The 26,939-nt window shown below is 47.1% G+C and overlaps 1 protein-coding gene across 1 annotated transcript in view; it reads right to left on the bottom strand.

Moving 5' to 3' along the window:
• Positions 1 to 26,939, bottom strand: part of ST8SIA2 (ST8 alpha-N-acetyl-neuraminide alpha-2,8-sialyltransferase 2) — a 66,554-nt gene that overhangs the window by 25,472 nt on the left and 14,143 nt on the right. Inside the window, exons 2-4 of the mRNA XM_059180068.1 lie at positions 7,736 to 7,798; positions 4,275 to 4,403; positions 273 to 530 (exon numbers count right to left, since the gene is read on the bottom strand). Coding sequence (XP_059036051.1) covers positions 273 to 530; positions 4,275 to 4,403; positions 7,736 to 7,798 — 450 coding nt within the window. The remainder of the gene's footprint in view (positions 1 to 272; positions 531 to 4,274; positions 4,404 to 7,735; positions 7,799 to 26,939) is intronic.

Below are 26,939 nucleotides of genomic sequence, written 5' to 3'. Positions count from 1 at the left end.
TGTGCCAGGTTAGGGATCTCAACCTTGACGGTACACCAGACCATTTGGGTTTCCTTGGCTATATCCTGCTGACCCCTCAGACTGACCTAATCAGTCTGGGGTGCACTTTGGACACTGGGACTTTTAAAGGCACCTCAAGAAATTCTAATGCACAAAGGTGAGAATGGAGACTAACCCAAGCATAGTCTCTCATTTCAACCTCTTGGGACAACTGGCCATGCACCACTTAAACCTGCCTGTCGCTTCGGGCCCAGAGCCCCTGCTGTGGTTACCTGATGACAAAGCTGTGCGTGTCGATCTCCTGCCCGCAGCCGCTGTTCAGCAAGACCCCCGAGTTGCCCACAATGGCACAAGTCCGGAAGTGTTTGTTCTTCAGGGGAGAGGTTCTGGGGAGGAGATCATAGAGGTTCTGGGACACGTTCATCGTGCTGTCACGGTCAAAGATGTAATGAATGATGTCTCCGGGCTTCAGGGTCCCCTTGAGGACAGAGATGTCCTTTTCAGCATCCAAAAACTTCAAGATTTGCTTCCTACAGGAACCAAACACACATGAGGAACAAGTTTCCCTGTGGCCAGCTGCCCTTTGTCAACCCAGATTTTCCTGTCCTCTGTCCCCCCGTGGCCTGACGCAGCCAACACACAGGCGAAGCCGAGTTCGGGTGCTCTCTGAGAACGCATTCTAGGTGGGGGGTATCAGAAATGGCCCAGAGGCAACTATGGCGAGGGCCGGTCTGGCTTTTGTGGTTATGGCCTCTTCCTATGGGAGGTGGTAACTGCCCAGGGAGAGGACTCTATTAGGACACAGTAAGAGCTCATCACAGAAGGCCCGGGGAGGAAGCGTGTCCCACCATTCTGGTTTGCCCAGGACAGCCTGCTTTTAGCATTGAAAATCCAATGTCCCAGGGAACGCTTGTTTTGGACACTTCCAGTATCCCCAGATATCACACTCCCTCTCAGTGGGATTCGGGGCCAGCATCTGACAGGGGGGTCCTGAGCCAGGATTAGGAAGCCAAGATGACACATGTCCCTCACTCCTCAGCGGTCTGTTTTCTTCCACAAAAATCTTCTCTAGGAGAGTGGATATCCCATGGTGTGAATGGGAGTGTAGATACTGTGAGGTGTGTCAACTCCTCTACCTTTGAGAGACTGAGAATGTGGCCTGCCATCCCTGAGTCGGTCCATTCCATGGACTGTGCTGTTCTGCCCCCACTGCTATCTAGTTCGAGTTTATAAAAATTGATCCTCCTCTGGTCCCTCAGAGAAATTCCTTCGTGCTGTTTCAGAACAAAGGTGAGCAAAGGACAGCTCCCTAGTCTCCCGGATGACTTGGATTTCGGCAGAATGTTCTAGAATCATCTAGCAAAGTACACAGCTGAAATGGGTGTGGTCAGAAAAAGGATAGGATCTTCTCAGAATCGCCTGGGGAGATTTACTTAAACCACTCAGACCTAGCTGGGGGATTCTAGCTGGGGTGGAGGTGTTTACTGTCTGAATCTCCTAAAACATCTTTAGAAGTGATTTAAGTCAAGAGAAAGAAATTTGGTCCCCACAGTAGCCCTACATGAACTTCATTTCCTGCTGCAAGCCCCTTTCGAACATAGATACAATGATGCCAGAAGATAGATACAATGATGCCAATCTTCTTTTCCACAGAGCCCTGGCAGGACAAAACTTCTTCCTGCACTTTGCAAATGTCCGAATTTGCAAGACAGTTGCCGCACTGTGCAGATGGTAATGTGGATGCCTGAGAGCCTGTAGGACTGGAGATGTTGGCCACCAGCTGCGTGTCCCAGCAGCACGCCCATTCAAGCCCCCAGGGAACTATAAAGAATTCGGAAGTTCGGGGCTCACACCTGAGAAATCCTGACTTTGAGAGTGGCTCAGGCTCTGCGTGCTTCCTAACGCTCACCAGGGAACTTTAACATGTGGCTGGATTTGGGAGCCTCTGGGGTAGCCAAGGGGTGGCTAGAATGCTTGGCAGGGCACACTGGAAGGAAGTTCTTCTTCCACTAGTCTTATTAATGACCTGGATCTCTTGCCATCACGCAAGGGAGACACTCCGGGCTGAATAATTTGTATCTCTTGATGGGAAAAGAGGCATTATATTTATTTACTGCCCTTTACCAAGGATTCTACAACTTGACAAACTGATACAGCATGGAGATTGCTAAAACCTCTGCAATCACTTACCCCAAAGTATTTAAAAGTAAAGAGAGTCCCTAGAAAGTCCATAAATAAATACCTCTGTGAGTGAATTGATTTATACCTAATTATGAGAAATTACTATCAATTATTAAACATCATTCCGAATCACTCACAGCATCTTTTATTAATAATAATTTGGGTGATTAATTGAAGGGAGTTGGAGGAAATTCCTTTTCCCCCTGGGTGAAGGCACATTGTTCCTGCCAGCATGGCTGTGTTTGTAGGCTGCCATGGTCTGGTCGCCTCTGAAAGTGTGTGTGTGTGTGTGTGTGTGTGTGTGTGTGTGTGTGTTAAGTGTCCATCAAGGCCAGGGGCATGCAGGTGGGCTTGTGCTGGTGGAAGGATTTCACTCCCATATGGTGTGGTGGGGTGCTCCCCCCACCAGATATATGTCTACTTCCTAACCCTCAGAACCTGTGATGTGGCTTTATTTGGAAATAGCACTTTTGAGGACATAATGAAACTAAGGCTCTTGAGATGGTCCTGGATTACCCGGTGGGCCCCAAAGCCAATGACACGTGTCCTTACAAGAGGCGGGAGAGGGAACCACCCGGACACAGAAGAGATGGGGACAGGGATTGGAGCCATGAGGCCACAGGGCTGAGGAAGGGCTGAAGCATCCCCCCTCTCCCCTGCACACCCCTTCCCCCATCACGCAGAGGGAGCACTTGGAACTCGGGCCCCAGAGCTGGAAGAAAATATGTTTATGTTGTCCTAAGCCACCAAGGGGGTGGGAATTGGTTAAGAGCAACCCAACCCTGGGAGACTATTGTGCATGATCTCACGGACGGATCCACGAGTGCTGCTGATCCAAGGGCGAGTGATAAAGGCCTGTAGCTGGTCCACCAGGGGGCCTCAGAGGGGCACTGGTGAGGGTGGCAGACCCTCAGGTGGCAGTTCCTTCAGGTGGCTTTTCAGCTGCTGGGTCCTGGGTCTCATGTGTCTCTAGCTCCCACCCCCATTCCCCCTCATGTCCCCAATGAAGCCTTGGACTAGGGGTTGGGGCTTTCCCATTCTGACAGGGAGCCTCCCTGGAGAGGGCACCTCCCTGCTCCTTGTGGGGACACCTGGTAGCTCTGGGCCCCCTGCTCTCCCTCCCCAGGTGGAAGGCCAGCGAAGGTTGGCGGCCATAGTCCAGGCTTTCTCCATTTCTCCAGGCTACCTCGCCAACCTCCCTACCCACATTCCGTACCTCCTACTTCGTGCCCCGGCAGCACAGGGCTCGGACACCGGATGCCAGGCTGTGTGCAAGTGGGACGAAGCTTGGCATACCTGTCAACCTCCTAATTACCTTTCTAATCCCGCTGCTCCTTTTCTGGCTCTCCTGTTTCATCCCCTTGTTCTCCCCTCAGAGTGATCTCTGTATTTCCACTGATTCATGCAATGCAACACCACTTAATGTGTGTGTCACATGGCGCTGTCCTGTCTTATATCTGTCTCCCCACTAGCATGTCTGCTTTAGCATCCCGGGCCCCCAGCACGATGCCAGGGTTCTACTGACCAAGCTTTGGTGGGTCAGTCATGGCTATGTCAATGTCAAGTACTCAAAATGTTGATGCTGTATCTCCTTCTTTAGAGCTCTCCATCCCTGCCACCCAGCAGTGACTGCAGAGCTCTGAGACATCATCCTAGAAGCTCAGGACAAGAGCTCCTCTCTGGCTAAGCACACCTCTCCTCTTTATGTCAGTTCCTGGGTCACCCACAGACAGCGGCGCAAGTGCCAGAGAAGGACTCTTGCTTTGGATCGCCTGGGAGAAGCCACCTGTGGTCTCCACCACTCAGGCTCCTGCTGTTGCTGACCCGAGAGCCTCACTCCTTCCAGAACCCAGGACCTCAGCAGGGAGCTCCTGCCACCTCCCCAGCCCTAGTCGCTGCACACACGTGTTGGGCTGCTGGGGTTGTCTCGGGTTTTTATTTCCAATTGATTGCTAACGGATGAAACCTGCCTCAGCGGGAGGTAAACATTTTATTTCTATCCTGACTTCTTTAGATGATGGAGAGCAGCAATTTGCCGGCTTGTGCCGAAGAAGGCCAAGGCTCTCTCTTGTCCTATAGGTAATTACCACTACCTGATCCTCAGAGAGAGCGTCTGGTTGTGCCTCCATTTGGCCGAGGCTGGCTGGATGTTGTGTTTAATGCTTTCATTACTTCTGTCAACAACAGCTGGCGATGAGGAGCCATTTATTACAACTTCAGCTCTGGAAGAAAAAAAAAAAAAGAGGAAGAGGGTAGACATGATCTGTTAGCATGCCGATGACAAGCCTAATAGTTTTGTTTTTGCATGGGCTTGGATGTAAACTTCGGGAGAGCAAAATTGCAGTTATTACCTGAGAAGGGAAGGAAGTCTATTTATCTTCTAGAAGGCACAAATTCTCTCCCTCAGATATACAGTACATACAGTTTGGAGACGGGGAAGGCAGTCTTTCTCTCTCTCTCTTTCTCTCCATCCCCCACCCCAATGTCTTCTCCCAGTGAAACCTCGAGGTCAACCGTTGGAATAGTAATACACCTTCAAGTTACTTTTGCAAAACTCTGCAGTTGCATTAGCAGCTAGGGGGCATCAGATGGTCTACAAAACTTAATAAAGAGAAAACAAAAGCTCATGCCAGGGAAAAGCGAAGCAGCCTGTGGCTTTCCCCTCCTCCGTCTTATCGTATCGCTGCCCTGTTCGTACTCTCAGATGACACCTCACACCGCGTTCCACAGTTCTCGGTGCTCAGTCTCCCTCTCCCATTGTCTGTAAGCAGGGGAGCTCCCTCATTCATTTCTTTTTTTGTCTAAAGGTCTAACATAGGAGGTGCTCAGTAAATGTTTGTTGAACTTGAATTTCACCTTGGGGGAGCCTGGATGGGTGAAGGAGTTGGTTGGCCCTGCATGTCTGGGGCAAATCACAATTCTGGCTGCACAGCCTCTCTCTACCTGACTCAGGAACACTAAGCATTTGGGACCCGCTTGAATCCTGAGGTTTGAAATCTATGCTAGTAGGTTTCTAAGAAACTAGGTTACAATTACATCTCTAAAGGCAGCGTAGTCACCAGCCTGCCTTTATCAGATGCGTACAGATGCATGTGGGTCACGTCAGGTATTGCTTTTGTCTGTGCTGACAGCAGATTCTCCCACTTCGAGTGATAAGTGGATTTGTGATGCCAAATTTTGGAGCTCTAAAGAATTCAAACCAAACATCTATGTCCTCAGCATTTATCTGGAAATAGCTAAGTTAAAAGAGATGCAGTTCTTTTAATGAAGTCTATAGCCGATGCTCTACTTTGCTTTTTGTAGGTAGAAAAGAAATTCAGTTGGGGGTGCAAATTATCTCTGCACATTCTCCCCACACATCTCCATTGCTCAATATTCCTGACTCCTCTGGCTGATATCTCCTGTTTTGGATTCAAACATATGTAACTTTTGCAGAGGACTAGAAGAGGAAACAGAAGACCCTTGGAAATTTTGTTGTTTTCATAAAAGGAAGCAGAAGGTGTCATGGAAAGATTTTACAAGCTTTGTGACTGTGGGTAAACCATTTTACTTCTTGGAGATTCAGTTTCCCCATTTATAGAAAAAGGGAGATATTCAGCATTAAGGACCTAGAATTCTGTAAGGACCACGAGGTCTCCTGCACCTGTCCCTGACTGCCCTCTCATAAGGCTGCAGGAGGAGCTACTTGTGGTTAAAACCCATTGGCACTGCCTCCTTCTGCACAGGCCACAGGTAGGAGCAGTGACACTTGGGACCACAGATCTAGCTATTACACCTCAAGATCCCAAACTGATCATAACTGATCAGAACCTGGTATCTCATGGCTTAATGTGGATTCAGTCTTAAGGTGAAGCTTCCTAGAAACTGTGGCACATTGGTTGACCCCAGGCTCTCTCAGGCCAGAAGGATCTGCAGAGGTACCTATCCTGGGTGCTTGCCCAGAGAATTTTCTTGGAAAACTCCAGAAGGAGTTTCTAGGCTTCTTTGGGACAGAGTGGTGGAGGGGAGGAAGGGAAAGAGATAAACGCTGGCATGACTAGTGGTAAAATTCCATTTCTGTCTCCACTTCCTAGTGATATCTTGGAGGAGACCTTATGCCTCTAGTTGTGGTCTTCCTGGAGTTAACCCTGGCTCTGTGGCTGTTGAGCTGGGGGACTTGGGACAGAGACTTGGATCTCTGTCCTCTGCTTTCTTCTCTGTAACATCGGAGGGATGGATTAGGTGACCCAGGAGCCAACTCAAGTCTCTGGTTTTACATGCTCTCTGTTGCACAAACTCAGCTGGATTAGTGGGTCATTCCAATGCAATGAGGAAACAGGTTCAGATGGGAGAAATAATTTGCTCATGGCCCCAACTAACAAGCACGGGGAATGAATCCTGGTCTGCCTGACTCCCAAGGCTTTTTCTTCCTGCTTCTCATACTTGATTTTGAGTAAGACTCTTCCTCCCTCAAGTTACCATGGAGCACAGCTGTGGCAAGATCATGGGTCAAGATCTTGTTTCTCCAAAAGGGGACATTTTTCCACAAAAGAAAGAGAAGAACTTAGGGCCACGTGGTCTCCTTTTTTATTTCTGCATTTTACTAGGCATAGTGCAAGTTTCATTTGTCATTAGAGAGCCAGAAGCAATGATGTCAAGGAGAGAGGGGTCACTTTCCTGAATCAAGTGGGGGGTTAGGAATGGACATATTGAATAGGTCGGATATGGTCAAGAGACCTAAAAAAAAAAAAAAAAAAAAAAAAAAAATCTATAGAAGGGCAAATAAGAGACCGTACTCCAAACCATTTGGATCTCTCATCCCCAGACTGACCACAGTAGGATATTTAGAAAGTAAGACAAGGACTTCATTTTCAGTAGTAACTGTGTCAAACAATGTGGCAATCTTTCTTCCTTCCAATGTTCCTTAAGCTATGGGGCAGTTGTCATCAGTGGACAATCGGACTCAAAAGCCTGGTCCAACCATAGTCAGTGGCAAGTGTGGGTTTGTTAGCTTGCAAACCATTTGCTCACTTCTGTGTATCAAGCAGCCTCTGGCCAAGGATCATCACAGGAGAAAACTCGCTTTCAGAATTTAGATTGTGCATTCAACAGTCAAGATGAACATTGCTGTGTTGACTTCCTAAATATTTTTAAGAGGTCTTTGTGAAGTTCCTGAATGTTTTATTTTCCATCTTAATCTCCCAGATAAGACACCTACTACAATGAAATTGAATGAGAGACCTGATTTTCTTTAGAGCTTCCACTGCTCAGCAAAAATGCAAGTTATGAATAAGCACATTCGTGGCTCAAGTGCTTCAAAATGTGTGGGCTCTTTTCCAGAAAGTAGCTCTTTCCCATCTGAGTTTTCCATCTCTATAGCCTCTAGACCTTGGGCCATTTCCTGGGCTCTTCTATCGACAGCTCCTCCCCAAAAGTGATTAGGGAAATGCAAAGCCAAAGTGAAACAAAACAGATCTATTTGCTAAGTAAGAAGGGCACATCCAGCAAAGAGGAGAAGCAGATTAATAGCTGCCTTACAGCAAAAACAAATGAACACAAAATCTAATTTACAAACCTATTAGATTTGCTATGTAAGCTGTTCACAGCTGATCTGATTGTACCTCTGCCTCCAGAATCCCTGCAAGACAAAGGAAATGCATTATTTATAAACCCAGCTCTTCTTCCCAAAGCCCTCTTCAATCACCAGGAGATCCCGCAGCCTGCCTGGAGAACCCTAGAGGGGGGATGAGATCTCACTCTGGCTTCTCCAGAGTGGGCAACATCCTGGCACAGTCACAGACCCAAGCATTTTACAGGGAAGTAGGCCTCCCAGATCCCCCCCACCCACTTGAACACTGTTTCAATTGGTAGGAGTGTTTCCACTTGAGATCATTTGAGTCTTGAGACTAACTTCTTTGAGATGAATCTCCCCTAGTTAATCCCTCAGCATGACTCAGCATGGCTCAGCATCTGCTCTAGCATGACTCAGTATCTGCTCTAGGATGTCTTAGCATGACTTGGCCTTCACTCTAGCATGATTCAGCATCTGCCCCTGGTCTTCTGTTGCTCTCACTCACGTGTTAGGATGTTGTCCCTCACATTCTAAACCTGAGACACCAGAAGTTCAACAGAATCCTGAATATGGTAATGATTTGCTTTTTTGGTGGCAGGAAAAATAATAAGTGGTGTCACTTTGTTGTGGGCAAGGAGCAGGAGATTGGTGATTAATAGGGTCGTTTGCTTCTTCCTCTAGAATATAGGGTTTTGGAGTAGAAACCTTGTAGGGCCCTTTCCAGCCCCTATTCGTTTCTGGAAAATTCCATTCTGAAGGGGGCCTCTGGGGCCATGAAGTGTCACCCTGCTTTGCTATCACACAGGGCCAGGGAAGAGATGAATCCACTCACCCTCAGTACCTAGTCCACTCTGTGCCCTGTGCGTGTTTTTTAAAAGTTGTGAATTATTTTTATTAAATTGAATATTTTTTTCTCCCACTGGTTTATAGGATGTGTGGTGGAGGAGCTCTTCACACTTTTCTCATTTCTAAACTTCCATCTAGATTTTCTGTCAGGGTGTTGGAGCACTCCGGAGAAACGATTAAATCACTGGCGAAACTGTATGTTTCAAGGGATCCTGTGATTTAATGAGAACTCTTTGGGGGAAGTGAATGCCTGTCTCTACACTGTTGAGTCTGGATTTTTCTGTCTGCTTTCTTTAGGGTTACCTTATCTGTAGTTATAACGCTGTGTGTGGGTTTTGTGTATGCATTTGTGTGAAAACATATATGCCTTTTCCTGATGGACTGAAACATCTTTTCAGCATTATTTGGCATCAGCCAACATTCTTCCACTTCACAGCCAGACAATCCGACAACAGGAAGTACGCTATGTCCTGCCCAGAGCCTCCTCCCTTAGGTCTTTCCTCAGGTCTCCAATTTCCATCCCTCCCAGTCTAGTTCTTGATTGCATGGAGTGTCATTGGTTCTTCACATTTTAAATCAATGCCTAGTATTTCCTTTTTGTCTCTCCTTGTTTCTCCCTGTGAAGACAAGGCTCTGCTCTGGCATTTTTAACTCAGGGGTCTGGGAATATCGGGCCAGCTCGGGACCTGTAACTACATCTACTCAGATCAAACCCCAAGGGCTTTCCTGGGTGTACTGCTGTCCACATGTCACTGACCTTGCACATCCCCCCATCCTGACCCCTGTCCTCAAAATCAGTACTCTTCACAGGGAGGGAAGACCTGTGGGGCCAGATACTCAGTCAAGTGCAGTAATTAAAAGTGTGGTAATAGCTCAAGACTAATGAAAGGTTAATGGAACAAAAAAGATCATCCAGAAAGACTTCATATAAGAATTGATGTATGACTTTAAAAAATCATGATCAATGAGAAATTCAGTAAATGGTTTGGAGTAGTTGGTTAACAATCTGGAGGTGAGGAGGAGGGGAATCAGTTGAGTATTACTTTAGTCTATACATCAAAATGATCTCAAGTGATTTAACTAGTGTTTCCTAAATGCCAGCTATTCTCTTACCACCAGTTCACCATGTTTTATCACTCACACACAACATTACCTCCTTAAGTTTTAAAACTGACTCGTCTTTGAAAACTCCTGATCCTAAGCAATGCCATCTGTGAAAATATGTGTTTGATATAGGGATTAGATGGCATTTGAAAAGAACACAATGTCATTAATACAAAAATACTTATCACTGGAATTCCTAAAGCCATATTATTTCTGAGAATACTTCTAGAACCCTCTGAAAAAGACTAAATTGCAGAGGTACCCATTTAAGGAAGGGATCCCATAAGAAACCGGTGAGAAAATGGAAGAGAATATTTATCAAATCTTTGATGAGGTATGAAGAGTGTATGCAAAGGACTTTTTAAAATTCAGAAGGGAAAGAAGAAGTCATAAGAGAAAATATAAGACAGATTTGACTTTATAAAAACTTAAAACTTGGCTTATACAAAAAAAGCAATCCTCAACAAACCCCATGCATGGTGTCTTTCATGAAATTGAAGTGGGCATCAGGAGAGAGAGCACTGTCTCTGTGCAGCCCTCTGGTTTAATGTGACCAGGGGTTTGGAGAGAACCACCTGCCCAACAACAGCTGTCCCAGGTCTTTCTCTTCTGCCTCCAGACCAGGTCCTGAGTGGCACCAAGACCTATGGAGTTCAGCAGCATCTTGGCCTCCATCACTTTACGCCAACAGCAGCCCTTTCCCCACCCCCCAATTTATGACAACCAAAAATGTGTCACCAGACTCACCAAATGTCCCCTGGGCAGGGGGGCAAAATTGTCTCCATTCAGAATTTCTGCTCTAACCCTTGTTTCTGCCCATTGCCCCCCGGGAAGAGGGATCTCCCACCAGCCAGCCTATCTGCTGTCACCTTCCTCAGCTGACCCCTGAGCCAACATCTGTGTTTCCCTTCCAAACCATCCCATTTTCATTTTTCCATCTTTTCCTTCTCCTCCCAGAGTATTCAATTGTCTTATAGCATCTGTGACTTCCGTGCTTATTTAATTATTTCAACGATTTCTTGAACTCACAGATGGCGGGGGGGGGGCTTTAAAGAAATCTCATGTGCATGGTCCAAACTCCTTCTCTTAGAATTGGAACCAGGGCCTGGAGATTTGGTCCCGGTTGCAGTTTCCTTGGCTGTTCACCGCACTAGAACATCAGTCCTTGGAGGGCATGCATTAACCAAGTCTTGTCTTTTCTGTATTCTGAAGCCTTGTGGACTCTGGAGAAACTGACCCTCCCAGGTTAGCCAATTCCTAGAGACAGTAAACAACTCATTTGGGAGTGTACCTTTCAAAGGCAAACCAACCAATCTAGCGCCCACACCACTGTTATCTTGTTATCTTCCTTACTGGGGTCTCACACTCTGGGCTACTATCCGTCTGCCCTAATCACCCCAGAGCCAGGTACTGGACAGATAGGGGCAGCCCCCATGTCCAGAGCCTGCTGGATTTATTCAACCAGCCTCAGCCTGCTTGCCCTGCCTCACTCTTCCTTCCTATGAGAATGACAATAAAGGCTCTTGCCCACAGTCTTCCTCATCTTTCTGCTTCCTGGGTGACCTGGGATCTGGAAGTATAATAAAATATCATTTTAGTGGCAATCATCCTCTGACCTATTGGTCTGACCATACCTAAATAATGATAAAACCTGTATTAAAAGAGGCGGGGACCCTGTCTTGTTCACCTTCACAGCCTTCCCCAACTGTGGCTTACTGAATCAAATCTAACTTCCAGGTTAGGTGGGACTTTTCTTCCAAAGTCTTCCCTTCCCAGTGAGCATGCCATGTTCCTGCATACGATTTACACCTGTACAAGACACAGTTCCCCCTCTCAGATAGCCATAGAATGGGGCACACCATCATTCCAAGAAACAGACTGCAGATGTTTGGCTGAACAAGAATCACATGAACCGACAAGGGATTTTCTTTTTTTTTTCTGATTAGGATTTTGCCTTCAGTGTTATTAAAATAAGCTTGCCTTCCTTACAATGAAGGAATGCTGATACCTGCTTGGTTGAGTGACATAAGAAGATGATCAGGTGAGAAAAATTTGCTAAAGATAATTCACAGTGTGCTGAAGTCATAGAAATAAAGGCACTTGGATAATCCAAAGGAGAAGACATATAGAAAAGCACTTGCACACATAAAGAACTCTATAAAACAAGGTATATTTCTAGTAGTAACCACTGTGCATTTGACCCTGTTAAATATTCTTAGCCATAGTGATGATAGAAATTGATTACAGCCCTGCATTTTAGGACAGCGATCTTCTTTCCACCACTGACCTAATACTCCCTCTGAGTAGAGTGTACTTGGTAAACTAAAACAATGCATCAAAATGATATGTTGAAAAAAAAAAAGGCATCATGTACAGTTAGCTCTGTTCTAGTGAAAAGCAATTAGCAAATCTGAAAGCTGCATTTCTGTGTTGTCTCTTTGCCCAAGCCCAGTTGTTGATGGGTAAGGGAACATCCAGTGTGTTGGGGTCTTGTAGCTGTTTAGAATCTCCTGTGTTCTCTGTTTGTCACTGGAGAGAGAGGCTCAGTAAACAAACTGTCAGCTTTAATTAAGAGTCTAGACCCAACCTAAACAACTGACTAGTCTTGAGAATAAAAGGTTAAACTAAAGCACAAATCATGAATTTGCAGATGGTTCTTCCTTCCTTCCTTCAGAGTTTTGGGAGGATACTGAATGTTTTTTTTTTTTTTTTCAAAAAATTTGAAAGATTTTATTTATTTGACAGTGAGAGAGGAAACATAAGCATGGGGAGTAGGAGAGGGAGAAACAGACTCCCCGCCAAGCAGGAAGCCCCATGTGGGGCTCGATCCCAGGACCCTGGGATCATGACCTGAGCTGAAGGCAGATGCTTAAACAACTGAGCCACCCAGGAGCCCCTTTTCCTTCAATTTTTGCATAAAACCAGTTGGGGTTCCTTCCCGTTGTCTAAGGGACACACTATAAATATATGGCCCAGAAATGCATGGTGGGGAGGACTGGAAGAAAAAGGATCATTCATTTGGGGTCAGTCACATGGATAGAGCTAGGGCTTCTGGGTTCAGCGTTAGAGGATGGGTTTCTTTTTAATTGGGGAAAATATATTTAACACAAAATTCCCATTTTAACCCTTTTAAAGTGTACAGTTCAGTGGCATAAGTATATTCCCAATGTTGCGTAGGCACATTACCACTACGTAGCTCCAGAATTTTTTTTTAATTGCCCAAAGAGAAACTCTGCACCCATTAAACAATACCTCCCTCATCCCTTATTCTCCTACCCACTGGTAACCTCTATTCTACCCCCTAGCTTCATAAATTTTTCTATTCCATATTTTAATATATATATTTATATATTATATAAATTAATATGAATTAATTATATAAATTAAATAAATAATATTACTTATATAAAATTATATATAATTTGTGTATATAAATTATATATATTATATATATATAAAAATGTAAGCAGACTCATATAATAGTTGACCTTTGTGTCTGGCTTCTTTCACTTAATGTAATTTTTTTTTTTTTGTAATTATGAAACTGTATTTAAATGACAAAGCATGTAATTATAACTTTAAAAATAATTTACAGTAACAGTTGAATCTGGGCTTGAATTTTAACAATACATCGAATAGAAATTATACTTAGTGTAATTTTTAAAAGATTCTTCCATGTAGTTGCATGCATTGGAAACCTAACTTCTGATGCGGCTGTTCTAAGGAGGCAGAACTTCAGAGTCAAGAGAGGGAAAGACCCTTCCCAAGTGTTTGTGTCTTGATCCTTGAGCCCCTGTGATTAGAACAGGAGCAGAGGGTCTACCAGCTGACCAGTGCTTGGATGGGTCAGGGGCTCTCTGGCCCAGGGCTTACTTGGTGAGGAGCTTCCTGAATTTGTTGCCAGAAAATTAAGCTTTGCTGTCCATCTCCTCCTTCATGGAGCTCATTGTACTTGGCCAAGTGCTCAGATGGGCAAGGGGCCCAGCCTTGTTGATCCAGTGCACAGCCACACTATGAGGTTGGCAAAAAAAGTATTTTCAGTTGCCCTAGCACAGTGGGAAATATGGCACCCCATCCTTTGGACCAGGCCAATTTGCATTCCTGAAGACACTCTGTCACTGGTGTCTGATTCACTCTGAGCAGAAGGCAGTTACATGTGGTGTTGTCCATAGGCTTAGTCATTTGTTTTGGGTTGGTCACCGTGAGACTGCCCACAACACCTGTATACTACCTGCATTCGTGGGAACTTCTTCCCAGCATTCTAGCCATCCTGCTCTAGGGCATCTTTAGTAGATACCACTGGGTAGTCCTTGATGAAGGACTTGGACCCCGTCATCAGCTACTCAGGAGTGATGCAATGGCTGGGTTCATCAAGAGACCTGAATTTCGAGGTCATACTTTCCAAACTCTAAGAACTAGAGGCTACAGCACTCTAGTTCTTAGAGTGGTTCTAGAGGCCATTCGTCACCTTGTAAGGATAGCCAGCCTTTCTAGTCACATTCCATAGCAAATCCTATTCTGTGGGATATGAGTCAGCAAATTTTTCCTTTAAAGGGCCAGACAGCAAAATATTTTAGCCTTTGTGGACCAAGAGGAAAAATGGAAGGTTTTGCAATGAGAAGAATGCAGTTCCTTCTGGGGGGATATTGGAGCTTGATTAATTGAGATTTGAAGTTAGTAGTCCTGTCATCATGATAGAAAGGTGGCATCATTCCTCTATAAAGTCTTCCCTCCCATGAACTCATCAAAATGTGTGTCTTGAGTCTCTCTTTTGGACTTCTACTTTATCTACACTTATGGGGTAGGAGAACATTTCATATGGGGATGCAAGTTAAGAACACAAGGCTCTATAATAAGACTCCCTGGGTCTGAGTTCTAGCTGAATTAATCGTTAGCTGTGTGATCTTTGACTATTATTTAACCTATCTAGAAGCTTCCGTTTGTTTCCTGGTCTACAGAATGAGTAACCACTTCACAGGGTTTTAGTAAGGAGTGCATGAGCTAATGAGTTCCAGGCTTTAGAACACTGCAGGACAGATTATAAAGCACTTGATATTAGTGTTACACTTCCTTTGATTTTTTTTTTTCTCCCAACCTTTAAAAAATGCCAAAACATTCTTGGCTTGAGGGCCACATGATAATAGGTGGCTGGTTGGATATGACCGATGAGTCACACTTTGCTGACCTCTGCTCTCAGGAGTTAAGAGCTAAATGCCTCTCATCCCCCATGTGAGAGGCATCTTTGCCATATTTCTTTTGGACGATGTCCTTCTGATCCAGCATAGGCTTCCTGAAGGCACAGCTCCAAAAAGGAGGACCATGAACTCCAGCACTGCCAGCTCTTTACCAGTGTTGACAACGACCATGGATCATACTGAAAGCTGGAACTGGTCGGTCACTTCTGGACCACCAGACAGGACTCCTTGTGACTCTAAAGGTCACAGCAGCTTCAGTTTTATGAGCAGCAAGTGACGCTTCTGGCTTGGTAGTTCCATCAGATTTAGACTTATTCCCAGGGTCACCCATACTTGTCACCAGTTTGCCTCTTTCTTCTGGTTCCATGAACTCAGCTTCTCGCTCATCAGGTCAAGCTTGAAGCTCTCCTGATGTGCTCACCAGTCTCTGGGACACCCTTTCCTGGACAGTGAGTCTTATTGGACAGAAGCCCTTGAACCTCACAGATACTGAAACACACCAGGCACAGAGCTCAGAAGAGACCTCGGTAGGGTTCAACCCTGACAGTGGTGTTTCCATGACGATCGAGATCTCTGCTGTTGGTGTCAAGGACCAGGGTGAAGTCAGCGAGCTTACAGGTGTCTCTCTTATGCCCCTGAGCTCTCCTTGTCAACCGCCTAGCTCCTTTCTTGGCTGTCCTCCCTTCTTTCACTTTAAATATTAGTGTATTACTGAATTATTAAATATTACCCATTTGCTTTGATTTCAGCAAACTTTTGCTTGTGAATCAGCTTCCATCGACGTACAAAAAAGAACCAGCTCACTCCTGGTTCTTCCCTTTGCTCAAGTTCAGAAAACACCCATGTGAACTTAGGGCTTTGATTATGTTCCAGGCAATTTCTCTAGTCTTCATATAAAAGCACAGATAGGGATCTACACATCCAAATTCAAGTAAATAAGGCACTTGGATGCCAAATATTTATACCCGGTTTATTGCTGATCCTTTCTCATTATGAAACTGTTACCTTTGATGGGGTGGGGAGAAGGGGACCATATGATTTCTCACTCAAACCTGAGTCTTTTTGGCATAAACTGAGGCACTGTTTACCAATCTAGGTGGGACTCTCTATCCTTAAACCCATACCCATTTTATAAAGGAGACAGACTTTATAATAGAAAGACTTCTGAGAGAATGCTGCATTCCTAAACCCTGAAAACACTCAAAACCCCAGAAACCAAGGCCATTAAAACTCAGAGGTGAGACATATTTATTCTGTGGCTTGAGCTGGAGACAGTAAAGCTATCGGCCGAGAAGACTTCTGTAAATCATTCAAGGCTGTAGAGACTTTTCTGAGAGCCCCCTGACCCCATCCTGAAGTCCCTGCTTTACAGCAAGCCAGAGCGCTTGTCCTACTTCTGGGTCCTGGTCCTACCTGCACCAAGGTGCTCCCCACCACTGCAGTGTCACCTAGCACATGACTTCGCCAGACCGCAGCCAAGCATAGGACAGGGTCCTGCTCATCTCCGTGTTGCGGAGGTGGGGTGTGTCTCTCTTGCACATCAAACATGCCCGGGAGAGGGCTGCTGAATGAGTAGATGAGTCAGGAAGACTGAAGGTGTCCCTCCACCTGTAGAGAAGAGGACTAAGCCTCCCAGAAGCATGACTTGGGGAGGAAGAAGGGAAATCCTAGCTTCACTGCGATCACTACTGCCCACCTACTCATGTCCCCCTAGGGGGTGCTCTAGCCTCAGCGCTCACGCACTGGCTGTTCCCCTTCCCTGGAACACTCTTCCTGTAAATCTCTCCATGACTCACTCCCTGTCCTTTCAAACATGGGCCCCGATGTCACTTTCTCAGAGAGACCATCTCTGACCACCCCATTTAAGATAGCATCTGCTCTGCTATTCTCCCCACCGTGGCCCTCCCCGCTCCCATCTCCTTTTGTCTTCTTATCACCATATTCATGTATTAAACGCACTGTCTGACTCTGCCCCCGGAATGTAAGCTTCGTGACGGAAGCGCCGTGTCTGTCTTGCTGCGGCTGCACCCCCAGCGTTGGGCACAGTGCCTGGACATCATAAGGGCTCAGTGAATATTTGTAAACAGAAGACGTCTGCCTCCTCCTCCCTTCCTTTGTTACAAGAGAAGAGCTAGCTGTTCTCTTATCCAGACCCAGGAGCCCTGTAGGAGCTAGCTGTTCTCTTATCCAGACCCAGGAGCCCTGTAGGAGCTAGCTGTTCTCTTATCCAGACCTGCCTGAGCTCTGAATCGCATCCCTTCCTGCCTTGGAGACTCTTGCTCTATCAACTACTTCTTCTCCCTTCCATATCTTCAACAACATCCCTCCAGCTCTGTCGTACTTCTGATATATATCTTGGGCCTCACAATAGCCCTGTGAGGCAGCACTGCTTACCCGTTCCACCTGACAAGACACTCAGGCACAGAGAAGGTGAAATACTTCCTAGGGCAGCACAGGGACTAAGTAGGGACACCAGGGCTTGGACCCAGGAGGTGGATTCAGGATCCCAGCTCCTGATTCCTCGGCCATACAACTGGCTCATACCCACTAGCATTTATATGTATGTTTGTTTTTCTCATTTTTTTAAAAAAAGATTTTATTTATTTATTGGACGGACAGAGATCACAAGTAGGAAGAGAGGCAGGTGGAGAGAGGGGAAGAAGCAGACTCCCCGCTGAGCAGAGAGCCCGATGCGGGGCTCGATCCCAGGACCCTGAGATCATGACCTGAGCTGAAGGCAGAGGCTTACCCCGCTGAGCCACCCAGGTGCCCCTGCTTTTCTCATTTTAAATAAACAATCCAACCTTAACTCTATAAGGTTTCTGTACTTTCTCTATGTCTTGCCAGCACTTAGCAAACTTCCTAAGGAATCGTCTACACTAGTCATCTGTGTTCCTCATTCTACCCTCTCTTGGCGCCTCTCCAATCTGGTCTATGTCCCCCTTCAAAAGAACTCTCGCAATGGATGCTACTCATTCCCCACCTTCTTTGAACCCCATCCTTGTGTGATGATAGTGGCTGCTTCTTCCTTCTGTCCTTCTTGGATAGGTAAAGTCAGGGCTCCCTCGGTCTGGCCATGGGACAGATTTCCCTCTAGAGGAAATACGCTACTGGGAAGGGACATAATGAACAATCCCTACCCAAGAGATGGGTTAGAGTCCTCAGGGCCTCGTTAAGATTCCTTCTGGCTCATAAAACCCATTATTATATTAAATCATCTCCACTCAACCCTTGAAGGTTCCACGTACAATGAATAAAATCCCTTGAGTCTCACCGCTCCCCAGACAGAGGGTGCCCCCAATTAAAAGTCTTGATTTTTCTCTATTTTCACACCCAGCAAGATTTTGTTCAGCATTACTTTCTACAGTTTTTCTTACAGACTATTCATTTCATGAACTTTTCAAATACAAAATATACTAGAATATGGTTTTTGTTTTGTTTTGTTTTGTTTTCAAACGAATCAGCCTCTCTTTTCTCAGCAAAATTTACTCCCTAAATGTGATGCCTTCACCAACCCAGGTGAAAATCCCTGTCCCAGATGGACATGTTACTAGAACATATTTCCAGGAAGGGGATGCAGATTCCAAAAGATCAGTGAAAAATGTTAATGACCTCATTTGCTTGACCCCACGATGTGCGGGGCTCTGTAACAGGGACCTGTTAATTTTCACATTTTAGTTTTAAAAATAAAACACGCAGGCCCCAAAAGGTTAAGTGATTTGCCCAGTGAAAACACTGGCAGAGCAGGAACTGGGGTCTCCTGTGCTTGGAGAATGGGGCCACCCTGCCCTTCATCTGCTGCGGGTAAGGATTCAACATACTGTCAGGAAGATGCCAGGGAGTGAAAAAGAAGCAAAGGTTAATTCCACAAGTAGTTGTGAGATAGCTGGTGAGCGGGCTAGAGAAATAGTCAAGTTGGAATCTTCACCTGTACCACACCAGTAGGGAGGAATCGTGATCCAGGAGTGGGTTTATATGAAAAATCATTCAATCTTACTGTCTCTGTCCTTTTGGGCTGCTAGAGCATGATACCAGGGACTGGGTGGCTTATCAAAAATGTATTATTGCTGGGCGCCTGGGTGGCTCAGTGGGTTAAGCCGCTGCTTTCGGCTCGGGTCGTGATCTCAGGGTCCTGGGATCGAGTCCTGCATCGGGATCTCTGCTCAGCAGGGAGCCTGCTTCCTCCTCTCTCTCTCTCTCTGCCTGTCTCTCTGCCTACTTGTGATCTCTCTCTGTCAAATAAATAATAAAATCTTAAAAAAAAAATGTATTATTGCTCACAGTCCTGGAGGCTGGGAGTTTGAGATCAGGGAGGCATCATGGTCGGGGGAGCCCCCCCATATCCAACCCCGTCTGGGTCTGATTTCTTGTTCTAAACTCCTGTGGTGGAGGAAGTGAGGGAGCTCTGGGGGCTCTCCGGGACAGGGCACTCCTCCCATCATGACGGCCCCACCTGCACGACCGAATCACCTCCCAGAAGGCTCCACTCCCTAACAGCATCGCATTGAGGGTTAGGGTTCTGACATGTGAATCTGGGGTGGGGGTGGGGAACACCAGCATTCAGACCCTAGCACCTCCACTGGCCAGTGACTCAGTGTCCGTCTATCGCAGTGCCCGCGCCTCCTGCCGCAGATACAGTGGTAACCTCGGCTGTCATTCCCCGCATTGCATCGTTGCATTAGAAATAGACTCCTGCAAAACCCCTGAAGTGGGATCTTGGTAGCTCTGAAAGCCTCTCCTTTCATTCATGTGGCCTGCCATGGATAAATCTGTGCTCTTTAAAGGGAAGCAGAATGCCCAGCCACAGTGCCGCGCTTTGCTCTTGAACCCGCCTCGCCTCGGCAGCACTTGAAAGGGCTCTACCTTAAGCCGGCCTTTCTTTCCTCTCTTTTGTTCCCTTCTTGATGGAGCTGCATTCAGAAACAGCATCCATCCCCATTAATACCAGTGGCAGCCTTTCCCCGAGGAAACCCCCCGAGGGCACCAACGTTGGAGAGGACTTTGAAGTCCTGTCTCTTCTGGGTGTCAGATGTGTCCCCAACCTGCCTTTCCAGCGGTCACCGTGCAGGGAGTGTGGGTGTCGTGCAGAAGGAGGATGGCCAGGACCATCAGTTAGGGGGTTGGGGTTCTGGGTCTTGATGGTTCTGGCTTTGCCGCTTTAGACTCTCTAGGACTTGATGTCCTTCCCGGTAAAGCGGGGACCTGTTGTGGGGCTGCAGTGAGCAGGACTGGACGGACAGGGACCTCGGTTTTTGTATTAAGGTGATGGCTGCCGCCCTCTGGATCAGAGAGAACCATTGCTGGGCAAGGACTGCCAAACCCCCGTGGAACAGCTTGTCCTCAGGGAAGCTGCCTTTCAGCAGTGCAGCCCTCAAGGGAGAAAGGAGGACCAGGACGCAGAAGAAAATGCGTGTGTTCCCCATGGCAGAGCTGTGGTACCTGCTGCCGTTGCTGTCACCGATGGTGTGCCAGAGACTAATCAGTGCATTTCCTTTTCTTCAACAAAGAAACTCTTAGCTAAACAGCAGGAAGCACCTCTAGAGGTCATGCTGTTGAGACCTAGGCTCAACTGGCTAGCAGGCTGTGCTGGACTGAGCTCCCAGGGGGACTCCTTGCGAAACTCCCGGAGTACAGACTGGTCCTTGAGTGAGTCCGACCACACGTTGGTTCTTTCTGCTCTGCCCCTGGACTGAGCAAGACCCAAAATATGCTGTGAGCCACAGACACTGTCCTCCTCTGTCGACTGGCCTCACGTCTCCAAGTGTTCCCTGAACCTTTCCCACTACTTTCTCCCAGCTCCTCCCCACCTGCCCGTCCTCCCCCTCAATGCTGGGGTAGCTCAGAGCCCTGCTGAGCATGGATCACTTGTCCAAACCCCAGCTTCATTGCTTGTCTAGATGCCGTGACTGACTGATTCCCAGCAGGCACGCCTCACTTCCAGAATCATGCACATCCTGGATACCTCCCTACACAACTCAAACCTGACCAGGATCCAGGTGGCATCTATATTCCCCACGTGCCCTCACCATGCTCCACCTTCCAAGACCACCCAGGCTTCAGATTGTACACTTGAGGGGAGCAGGTGCCGACCTTCATGGCCCCACCCTGGATCATGGCTTGGTCTCCATGTTCTCTCCCTCTCTGTCTTGGAGAGTCATTCTCTGCCACCCCCTCCCACACTGGACCCAGCTTTCTGAAATGCAAATTGCAATCTGGTAGTCCCTCCTTGAAACTCTTCAGGGTTCCCTTACAGACCCACCCAGCTTTCAAAATAAAGAACAAAAATTAAGGAGCACAGCACAGGAGACACTTTCTGGGGTAGCCCTCTCTGTCTTCGTATTCCATTTTCCCACTTGCCACTTGCTAACTCCACCAAGGGAAGTTTCTGGAATGTGTGGGTTGGATCCAACCAAGCTTGTATCTTTGAACATCATGCTCTCCCTCAGGAATCATTATTCTATCTGCATTTACTAAATTCCAAGTTTATGAACTGCCAGCCCCAGGTCACATCTGGCCTCAATATGTGTCTGGGTGGAGGTGACTTGCATATTCTAAACATTTTAAAAATCAGAAGCCAATATTTTAAAGCTCAAGGGAATAGTTATTATAAAGCAGGCTAATTTCTGGATCCTTTTGAACAATCAGAAGATCTGGCCACACTGAGTCAGAGTGGTTGGTTGAGTTGAGTTGAGAAGGGGCTGTGCCTCAGGTTGGTGGGAGCAGGGGCGGGGGGCAGGTGGGAATATGCTACGTTTCGCCACGTCCTCACCATTCCCTCTTGTCTTACCCTGAGATGCCTCACTTATGTACGTGTCCTACCTAGACTCTGTAGTTTGAGATCCCTGGTTTGACTCTTTGCCACTTACATAGCAGAAAATCACATGTCATCTTCTCCATTAACATCCCTGACTCAGAAGCCCCTCTTAAGCCAGTACAGCAAGCCTGCTGGACCTGAGGGTGTGCAGGGAGTGGCAGGGGGCACTAGCTTCTTGCTCCTTCTCAATGACAACTGACAAGGTGCTTATTGATAAATTCAACCATAAGCAGAAGAACACCCAGAGGCTGAGTCCTTTGCCCCCTGTAGAAGCAAAGCTGCTGGAAAGGAAATCTGGGAAGTTCCTTCTTCCTACCATACAGTGCAAGGCTACTGCCTGCCCAGGGCTCGCTGATTGAACTTCCAACTAACAGAACAGTAAGAGGAAACCAGCCCGAGCTCTGGAAGGATACTCAGCCCCCATGACTTCAGGTGTCAGCCATGGCCTCCAGTCCCACACCAACCCTTTGTTCTGGAGGAGTCTGGGGGCTCTGGGGAGGAATTGTGGAGGGGTTCTGCCCATTGTTTCCCGGTGAGCCAATTCCTGTTTGCCTTGGAGAAAAGCCCAGAGCTGGTGCTCAGGATGGAAAACGCAACCTCCTGCCATGTTGTTAGGGCATAGAAAATGACTTCACTCAACAAACAGCGAGTAGGTTACAGTGGGTGGGGGTGGGGTCGGGATGGGCATAGAGAGGATGGTGGCACCCAAGCCTGTGTCAGGTTGATGCTAGAAACAGGTGTCTGGGTGGGGACTTAAGAAGGACTTTGCTTGGATGGTAGAGCCCAGAGGAGTGACCATCTTGAGTTGCTACTGCCTGGGTACCTAGCATCTGGCACCCACAGGCCACGCCCTCAGTGTGGATTTTCTCCTTTTGTCTCTATCATAACCCTACGAGGTGAGCATTTTTAGTAATCCCATTCAGTTAGAGACGTTAAGCATTGAATCCAAGGATTTACAGCAAGGAGGAGCTGGAGGCAGGATATGAACCTGGCTTTGTCTAACAGATGGTCTCTAAGCTGGGAACATGGGGCAAGGGGTTGGGGCAGGGGCAGTCAAAGCCTGAGTGGAGTCAAAACTGGGGCTTCGTGTAATTGGCGCAAATCCAGAAGAGAAGCCAGAGAGCAGGGCCAGACAGCAATTGTACTTGGGACCTACCCCTGACTCCAGACAGATGCCCAAGCTGTCCCCTGGCACAGCCAAGAGAAGGAAGCAGGGAGCCAAGTTCTCCAAGGGGTGTGTGCACAGGGACCTATCCCACTGGATTCCTACCTTCTCATTCTAGGAGGGTTTGGCCCTAATGTTTCAAATGTTTCTAGCAGCTTTTCAGGGAGCCTGGTTTCTGCTGCAAACACACAAAAGTGAGAGGTGCAAAGATGGACTGGATAAGTTCCCCTCCCTTGCTTTCCCCCTTGCTCTGAGCATCAGTCCGGACTTCCCAGGTGTGTGCAGGGCGTTCTGCCCGTCTGCCTCCAGGGTCTGGGCTGGTAGCTCTGCATGGTGCTCTGGGGACAATGGTTCAAGGTAGCATTTCAGGCTTTGGATTGGGGCTGGCTTTGAGCTTTATCTCTTCTCCACTTCTCCTGCCACTGAATTCACCTAGAAAAGGCCAGGGAAGAAGCTCGGGGGAAGTGAGGCTTAGTCTGCTCCTCCTTGGACTTTAGAACAATCCAGAGGCAAAGAGAATTCTTCACCAGCTTACTTCTCCATGTGACCACAGTGGACTGGACAAATGGATGGGAAATTTAATGCTTCTTAGGCTCTCGTAAAACACCCTGGCATGTAAAGGGCTTTGCATGGGCATGTTCAGAATGGGGAGCAGAGGGGAGAGGCTGCCCAGAACCTCCCCACCCCCTGGAAGAGGGAAGGCAGGAAGGGATCTTGTCTCTGCATTTTTATTTTTATTTTTATTTTTTTGACAGAAATGCCTCTTGGATTCAATACTGTCAAAAAAAGAGCGACAGAAGAACACAGGCTTTGGTGAGCGAGCAGAGTATTTAAAGCTGAGCCTCCTCACTCCTTAAAGTGAGTAAACTTTGCAGAGTAAATGAGGTAATGAATATATACAAACAGCTTGGCAGATGCTATTTCAATTTTACTTCTATTATTGTTCTCATTAAAACTCTTCTGAGAAGAGAGACAGGTCACGGCTGGATTCCTTTGCCTTCCCATTTTCTTTGCCTTTGCCTTCCATTTTCTTCCAATTAGCATGCACTTATTAGGCACCTACTATATGGCAGGCCCTAAGCTGAGCCCTGGGGTCACAATGGGGATAGACAGTAACCCGCCCCCCAGGTTTGAAAGTGCTTAAAATCTAAATTTGGAGGTACATGTGGGTGGCTCAGTGTCTGCCTTCAACTCAGGTCCTGATCTCAGGGTCCTGGGATCGAGCCCCACATCTGCTGAGCAGGGAGGCTGCTTCTCCCTCTCCCTCTGCCTACTGCTCTTCCTGCTTGTGCTCTCTCTCTCTTTCAAATAAATAAATAAAACCCTTAAAATAAATCTAAATTTGGAAGCACACACACCCCCATACGAGAAAGACAAATATCTCAACAAAGGAAGAGTCATGAACATGTACTTGGTGGCGCCAAGAGGAATGGAGGACAGGGCCGGGTGTGTAGGGACCGGGGGCGGGCTCCGCGGGAGACAAGGACGAGTTGCCCAACGAAGGAGCCGGCACTCCATCAGCATCCTGGAATCTGAGCGAGAGCCAGCCTCACAAAAGGCTGTGGGAAGAGCCCCAGGCAGAGGGATCTGCTTAGGCCAGAAGAGCCTGATGGGTTGGTGGATCCCAGATCTTCCTTCCTTTAAAATTCATGTTTCTGGAGCCTCCCAATCCAGGATATGGTCTCCAAGACTTCATCCCACTCTTCCTCTCCCCAACCCTGATTATTGGTCTTGTTTTTACCTCAACACGGTAGCTTTATCATATAGCCTCTCCTTTCCTTCTCCCGCTCCTTGTTTCTCCACCTTATTTTTATGAATGCGATCTTTCCTTCGTAGACTATTCTCCTCCTGCCTGCTCTTCACACCCTGGACCTGCTTCTCCCTCCTTCTCAAACCTTTGGTGCAGCCAGACGGTAAACACGACCTCTTTGATCAGGGACCTCTCTTTGAAATCTTCTTTCATCTCATCATTGTCCCAAATGTCACCAGACACCTGCTGATGGCTAAGCCCAGGGGCCCTTGAGCACCCTCAAGCCTGCCAGGAGCACTTCCCTCTCTTGCTCACTGCTTTGGTCTCTTGGTTCCCCTCTCATCTTTGTCCAACCTTCTCCATGGCCTTTGCTACCTTGGCTTCTCCTTTCCATCCTCTAAATGAGGGCAATGGCCAAGGCTTAATCCTGGGGTCTCTGTTTCTTTAGGGATTTTGTCTCCATTCATGGCCTCAACTAACATCTCCCTACAAATGGCTTCCAATCTCCATTTCCGTCTTCCACAACCTCCCTCCTAGATATTGTTCTCTTATGGCTTGATCCCAGTTGCCTGCCATGTACATGACCATGGACAACCTCTTCCCATCTTGAGCCTTTGTTGCCATACTTAAAGAATAAAGGAAGATGGGCCAGCTAGCCTTTTGTCCCAATGCTCTGATAATTGTTGGTTCAGGCAGTGATTTTTAAATGTCTTCATTCCCACATAGACAAACTCTATCCTTTTATAATCACCATGTTTAAGGCCAAACCATTGTCCTAGCCACCACTGATGGTCCCCTGAGTGCTGTTACTTCTTCTCTGCACAATGATGCCCTAACTCTCTCTTCCTTTCCATTGACACAACTGCAACCCTAACCCTCCACGCTCCTCCTGTGGATGACGTGAGTGGTTTCCCCAGCTCATCCCCCTCTCAGCAGCTCACATATTCTCTGCACAATCCTGTTCAAAACCCTTCAAGGTTTCCTACTGTCCATAACATCTTCTCTTCAGCTTTATGGATCCCTTTGAGAATCCTTGAAAATATATGGATCTTTTGTCCAGAAAAATGCCTAGAATTTCAAGAGGTTCACTGATCTCCTGAGATCAATCGCAGACTGTTTAGAGGTCTTTGGACCCCAGCTTAATCCAAAGTAGCTCCTAAAAGAACCAAGTGTGATAGCATTAGCACTGACAGCTTGGCTCTGAGCCCTCTGTCTTGTCGTATTCCCCTCCACCTCCAGGCACTCCTGAAGCCTCCACTGCAGCCCAGCTCCTTGCTGTCACTCACCCTTTCCTTGGCTTCGACCATTCTCCCCATCTGGATCACCACCTTCCTTCTCTTTCTGGCTAAGTCCTTGGACCCATCCTTGGACGCAAGCCCCACCCTGATCCTGCCTCCTCTGCTAAATGTCTCTCTTGTCCTCAGCCCCCTTTGGAGCTCCTACAGTATGAATCATCAGTACCATCAGCACAACAATGTCACTTTCATTTTTATTGCAAGGCAGGGCTCACCGCTGAGGACAGGCACTGCCATTGCACACACGAGAGGTTTGTTGGTGACAATGAACTTCCTGATAACTAAAGGGAGAAAGCTTCCAAAAATCCTCCAACTTAGCTATATTTGATAATAGCCTTTTATATTTTATTACACACACTTAGTGCTTTTCTAACACATGGAATATTGAGCATAATTTATCTGGAGCACCAATCCTGCTGTAATATAATGATTCTCCAAGTGGTACTGGAAGACAGGAAACAGTGATGTTACTGAACCTCTCTTGCAAGTTTATAAGGTGCTTCTTTGAGATGTGAGAATGTCTACTGCAGTGCCTGGCAGGTAACAGGTGCTCAGTATGTTAGTCTTCCTTCTCCGGTGGTGGCTGGGTTTTTTTTTTCTGTTTAATGTAGAGCAACTGGTGGGTGAAAATAGACTAGCACCTATTTATTGCCCCGCTCTAAAATTTCAGGGCAAGGAATTCAGAGGCATAACAAAAGGATTTTCTATTTCCAGTGAGTCCGGACTCCATCCAACAGGGAAGCCCATGGAGGGAGGCACCCAGCTGTGAGGCATTAGAGCTAGAGAAGACCTGTGGGCTCATCTCATGCTCATTCTACAGATGGGGAAACTAAGTCCCAGAGAGCTTTGGGCCTGCCTGTAAGGTGAATGGCCTGGGGGTGCCGAATCCGTAACCAAAGCCCCGATCCCCAAATTGTTGCTCACTCCAAACCCATCTGTCATCAACCCCTAAGAAGTCTCTGACCTGTTAGACCACAAGTGCCTTGAGCCTTTTTTCCTGTACTGGGTTCAGATTTGCATGGTGCCAGCCTCCAACAC

Source organism: Mustela lutreola, chromosome 7 (genome assembly GCF_030435805.1).
Source record: "Mustela lutreola isolate mMusLut2 chromosome 7, mMusLut2.pri, whole genome shotgun sequence".
Taxonomy (NCBI): domain Eukaryota; kingdom Metazoa; phylum Chordata; class Mammalia; order Carnivora; family Mustelidae; genus Mustela; species Mustela lutreola.
This window is presented reverse-complemented; position numbering and strand designations above follow the sequence as displayed.